Source organism: Heptranchias perlo, chromosome 22, assembly GCF_035084215.1.
Source record: "Heptranchias perlo isolate sHepPer1 chromosome 22, sHepPer1.hap1, whole genome shotgun sequence".
NCBI classification, from domain to species: Eukaryota; Metazoa; Chordata; class Chondrichthyes; order Hexanchiformes; family Hexanchidae; genus Heptranchias; species Heptranchias perlo.
This window is the reverse complement of record NC_090346.1, coordinates 36,949,236-36,955,235: the sequence shown is the minus strand read 5'-3', so window position 1 is coordinate 36,955,235 and position 6,000 is coordinate 36,949,236. Positions and strand designations below refer to the sequence as shown.

Here is a 6,000-nt window from a genome sequence, read left to right as displayed (position 1 = left end):
CATGTAGTTTACGGGGTCAGTTAGAGGGGTCTGCACTGGGAGAGGCACCGTGCAAATGTGCAGGTGCTGGGGCAGGGGGATAGGATGGCCCAGGAACCAGCTCACAGCTAGGGCACAGATGCTGATTTTAAGGGCCAAGCCTATAGAAGAAGACTGATGGCTGTGCACCATCAACTGCTCAGTTCATTGGACAGCCTGCCAGGGAGCCCATGCACAATGTCAGAGAGTATGGAGGAGTCCAGCACCAACTTCTGTGGGGTATTTGCGCATGGCATGGAAACAATTCAGTTAAGCATGGTCAGCTCTGCAGCGGGGCCCTCCGTTATGGAGCTTCTGGTGGCAGCTCTGACAGCTTCGATGGAAGCTCAGACTGCTGCTGTTTTGGCCCTGGGTTCTAACATCTTCTCTGGCTTTCAAAGCATGAAGGAGAGCTTGGGTAGGGGCTTCCAAAATGTCACCACTCCTGCACTCTGTTCTTATGTGGACCTGCATGCTGCATTTCCTATTGTCACACACTACCCTGTACGTTGAGTGAGTGGAAGCCCTTTCTGTTTAGGACTAGTTCGGTGTCTTCATATGGAGCATGCAAGGCTACATGTGATGATCAATCAATGATGGCCCGTACCTGTGGGAAGCTATTTTTTGTTTTGCTTCTCCCATGAGGAAATTAATTAATTCATTGCTCTTTGTGAGGAGCGCATCCATCACCTGCTAGATGCAGCAATGCACTGCAAATTGACTGACGTTGCTAATGTCATCTGTTGCAGCCTGGAATGGCCAGGAGGTGTAGAAATTCAGGGCGAAAGGCACCTTTGGAGCTGCAGGCAATGATCTGTGTGACCTGGTCATGGGCTGCAGTTGGTGTTGCAACAGATGACATAGCTCTGTCAGAGCCTCCCTGGTGAAGGGATTGCAAAATTGAAAAATCTACCCAGACGGTGGAGTAGTGTTCAAGTCTTGGACGGACTTGAGCTTTATAAAGAGTTAAGAATTCTTGAGGGGAAAGTGTTCGGCATGAAAGAGAAAACTAAACTAACTCCCTGGAGGCCGCTTCAGCATGGAGATGTGGGATTTTCCATCTGAAATCAGAGAAGCCGGTAAGACCAAAAACACAGTGGATGAAGAAGGATGAAGGACAGATCCATCAAAAATGAGGTGGTTGCTGTTGGTTATGCTTACAAGAGGCATGAAAGAACTGTCTGAGGAATATAGAGGAGCAAATTTGCAGGAAAATTGCAGAGAGGTGCAAAAGCCAGAGCGTGGTGATAACGGGGGATTTCAACTATCTGAATATAGACTGGGATAACAATAACATAAGGGGCAAAGAAGGGGAGGAATTTTTGAAATGTGTTCAGGAAAGCTTTCTCGACCAGTATGTTTCCGGCCTAACAAGGAAGGAGGCATTGCTGGACTTGGTTCTAGGGAATGAGATGGGCCAAGTGGAGCAAGTGTCAGTGGGGGAGCATTTAGGGAGCAGCGATCATAGTATCATAAGGTTTAGAATAGCTATGGAAAAGGACTCTGACCACTCTAAAGTAAAAATACTCAATTGGAGGGGGGCCAATTTCAGTGGGATGAGAACAGATCTGGCCTGGGTAAATTGGAATCAAATATTGGCAGGCAAAACTATAATTGAACAGCGGGTGGCCTTTAAAGTGGAGATGATTCAGGTACAGACAAGGTACATTCCAACGAGGGAGAAAGGTAGGGCAACTAAAGCCAGAGCTCGCTGGTTGACAAAGGAGATAAAGAGTAAGATGAAGCGGAAAAAAGCGGTGTATGACAGGTGTCAGGTTGATAATACAAGTGAGAACCAGGCAGAATACAGAAAGTTCAGAGGGGAAGTGAAAAAGGAAATAAGAGGGGCTAAGAGAGTGTATGAGAATAGACTAGCGGACAACATAAAAGGGAATCCAAAAGTCTTCTATGGACATGTTAACAGTAAACAGGTAGTAAAAGGGGGGGGTGGGGCCGATTAGGGACCATAAAGGAGATCTACTTATGGAGGCAGTGGGCATGGCTGTGGTATTAAATGAGTACTTTGCATCAGTCTTTATCAAGGAAGAAGATGCTGCCAGAGTCTCGGCAAAGGAAGATATAGTTAAGATACTGGATGGGCTAAAAATTGAGAAAGAAGGGGTACTAGAAAGGCTAGATGTATTTAAATAGATACGTTACCTGGTCCGGATTGGATGCATCCTAGGATGCTGAGGGAAGTAAGGGGGGAAATTACGGAGATACTGGCCATAATCTTCCAGACATCCTTAGATACGGGAGTGGTGCCAGAGGACTGGAGAATTGCAAATGTTACACCCTTGTTCAAAAAAGTGTGTAAAGATAAACCCAGCAACTATAGGCCAGTCAGTTTAATCTCGGTGGTGGGGAAACTTTTAGAAACGATAATCTGGGACAGAATTAACAGTCACTTGGACAAGTGTGGAATGATTAGGGAAAGCCAGCACAGATTTGTTAAAGGCAAATCATGTTTAACCAATGTGATAGAATTTTTTGATGAGGTAACAGAGAGGGTAGATGAGGGCAATGCAGTTGATGTGGTGTATATGGATTTTAACGCGGAAAAATGTGTGGTGATGCATTTCGGTAGGAGAAATGAGGAGAGGCAATATAAACTAGAGGGCACAACTCTAAAAGGGGTAGAAGAGTAGAGGGATCTGAGGTTATATGTGCACAAATCGTTGAAGGTGGCATGGCAGGCAGGTTGAGAAAGTGGTTAAAAAAGCATACGGGGTCCTGGGCTTTATAAATAGAGACATAGAGTACAAAAGCAAGGAAGTGCCACATGGTAGGCTTGCTATTAAGATTGCAGCCCATGGAATAAAGGGGGCAATAGCAACATGGATACAGAATTGGCTAAATGACAGGAAACAGAGAATAGTGGCGGGCTGGAGGGAGGTGTGCGGTGGTGTTCCCCAGGGGTCAGTGCTGGGACCACTGCTTTTCTTGATATATATCAATGAGTTGGACTTGGGAATATAGGGCACAATTTCGAAACTTGCAGATAACACAAAATATGGAAGGGTAGTGAACAGTGAGGAGGATAGTGATAGACTTCAAGAGGATATAGAAAGGCTGGTGGCATGGGCGGACACGTGGCAGATGAAGTTTAACGCGGAAAAATGTGAGGTGATGCATTTCGGTAGGAAAAATTAGGAGAGGCAATATAAACTAGAGGGCACAATTCTAAAAGGGGTAGAGGAACAGAGGGATCTGGGGTTATATGCGCACAAATCGTTGTAGGTGGCAGGGCAGGCAGGTTGAGAAAGTGGTTAAAAAAGCATACGGGGTCCTGAGCTTTATAAATAGAGGCATAGAGTACAAAAGCAAGGAAGTCATGACGAACCTTTATAAAACACTGGTTCAACCACAACTGGAGTATTGTGTCCAGTTTTGGGCACCGCACTTTAGGAAGGATGTGAAGGCCTTAGAGCAAGTGCAGAAGAGATTTACTAGAATGATTCCAGTGATGAGGGACTTAAATTACGTGGATAGACTGGAGAAGCTGGGATTGTTCTCCTTGGAACAGAGAAGGTTGAGAGGAAATTTGATAGAAGTACTCAAAATCATGAAGAGTGTAGATAGAGTAGATAGAGAGAAACTGTTCCCATTGGCGGAAGGTTCAAGAACCAGAGGGCATAGATTTAAGGTGATTGGTAAAGAACCAAAGGTGACATGAAGAAAAACATTTTTACGCAGCAAGTGGTTGGGATCGGGAATGCACTGCCTGAGGGAGTGGTGGAGGCAGATTCATTCATAGCCTTCAAAAGGGAACTGGATAAGTACTTGAAACGAAAAAATGTGCAGGGCTACGGGGATAGGCCAGGGGAGTGGGATTTGCTGGATTGCTCGTGCATAGAGCCAGCGAGGACTCGATGGGCCGAATGGCCTCCTTCCGTGCTGTCACCTTTCTATGATTCTATGATGTGAAGGAAACAAAATTCCATTGCTCTTTTGAAAGAAATAGAGGAAATCAAGATATAGTTCAGTCAACCATAGCATTGCAAGAGGCATGAAGGTTGTGCTCACTGAGGATATATGATTGGAAGAGAGTGAAATGATCAGCAAAAGAGTGGGTAGAGTTGGATGATGAGCGGAGATGGTCGTTGATGTGAAGAAGGAATATAGTGGGAGAGAGGAGAACAAGTCAGAAGATGAGTCATCAAGTGAAGCAATTTGAGAGGAAACTGTAGCCTTGGGCATATCTTTGGTGGAAGACCAAATGGTGGTAACTTGTTTAGACGTATACTGCGCCAGACTGTGTGAGGTTTTGGAGGCATCCAAGGGAAAAACAGGTAATTCATCAAAATGTTCAACAGCACAGTTTTAGAGTTGTGCATCATAGGCACAAGATCAGCGGAATTTCAAACATAAAACAAATTTAGATTTATTATGTAGTCCTTTTCTTTTTTATATATAAAATAAGTACAAGGCTGTATTCTACAGTCAGTTAGTCAGGGAGAAGGGTATTTGTAAGTCCTTTCCTTTGTCTATTTATCTTCTACCAAATCAATTTTTTAAAACTAAAGTTTATAAGAAAACATTGATACCATATATTTTCAAACTGACTAGTTTGTCACAGGTTAATGTAAAACTGAAAAATGTATGTTCAGGGGCAAGTTTCATAAAACACCTTACTGCAATGCCTTCATTTTTGGCCACTGAAATATATAAATTTAGAACTACAGAAAACTAAGGCTCTAAAGATCAGCTTCTGTACCAAAAATTTTGTTTTATTAACCCCTCAATGCAATTTTACTAGAGTAGATTTATTAGTGAAAATTCCTGTTACACTGAATTGTTGAGAAGCAAGTAACCCTATGTTGTTGACTTTAGTCACAGGATGATCCTATACTTCCCAGTAGTTATACAAGAGGGTTGCCTGGGTTACCACCTCTGCCTCCTGACTGCTGTAGAGGAGCTTCAGAATTGTATCAGGTAAACTAATTTTTGTAGTGAGAAAAATATAATTAAAATATCAAGTACAGCTTTATTATCATAGGTGCAGATCAGTTAAGGTCAATTTGCAGAAAGTAATTTTCAATAATTTGCAAGGGAATTGTGGAGTAATGTGTTTTATGCTTAATTTTTAAAAATGTAATCTAAAATTTAATATATGAAAATAGCATCAAAATGCTAGTGCTGCTACTGACAGTGATGTCTCAGCAATATTTTCAGGTAGGCTGATTTGGAATTCAGCCCTCCTGGCATTCCACATTGTTCATTCTTTCCCTGTCACATTCCTGAATTTCCTGATCATTTTTCCAGAGAAAGGATTTGGAAATGAGTTGCTTTTAATGCTGGGGTCTTTAAAAGTTTGTGTATTCCCACAAATTTAAAAAAGAGGCACCCAGATGAAAGGTGGTTAATATACTAAACAGGAAATTGTTTCTTCCAGAGCCCGAACAACAAGCGATTCATTAGTTTTTCCTGATTTTCAGAAAGACACCTTGCACCATGATGTTGGAGAACACTTTGTGTTGGTCTGTAAGAAAGACTTTTAAAAATCAGAACAAAAAGACAAAAAAGTCTGTCTGGTTTTGGAAACAGGCAGTCAGACCGACAGCAAAAGGCTGTGAAAGGAGAGTAGTTTCACCAGGGGGCCCGTAGGACAGAATGCAGAGAAGTTATTCTGTTTGAGCTAAGTAAGATGACCCACTGAAATGGGATAGCATTAAAATGTTCTTTATTTTATATCGTTACATGAACGTACGTTGTACCAATTGAACTACCCAACTTTAGTCATAAGCTATTACTCTGTATGTTTCTCGTTACTGTGGAATGAAAAATGAACTGCACCAAATTTCTCCTCATCCTGTGTGAACTTGAACTGCTTTTGGAGAGATTGAAGATGTATAGACATTGAAATCAGGTCCAAATCACAACGGAGTTTAATTGTTGCACTCCTCGGCCCCGCTTTTGTACAAGTAGATATAGGCAATTTGAGTCAATTCCCATAAAAGTAAGGTGTTCAAACCGCTTATG

General features: G+C 42.5%; 1 protein-coding gene across 1 annotated transcript in view; it reads left to right on the top strand.

The window, feature by feature from the left end:
* Positions 1-294: 294 nt before the first annotated feature.
* Positions 295-6,000, top strand: part of dnah3 (dynein axonemal heavy chain 3) — a 170,403-nt gene continuing 164,697 nt past the window's right edge. Inside the window, exon 1 of the mRNA XM_068003063.1 lies at positions 295-522. Coding sequence (XP_067859164.1) covers positions 295-522 — 228 coding nt within the window. The remainder of the gene's footprint in view (positions 523-6,000) is intronic.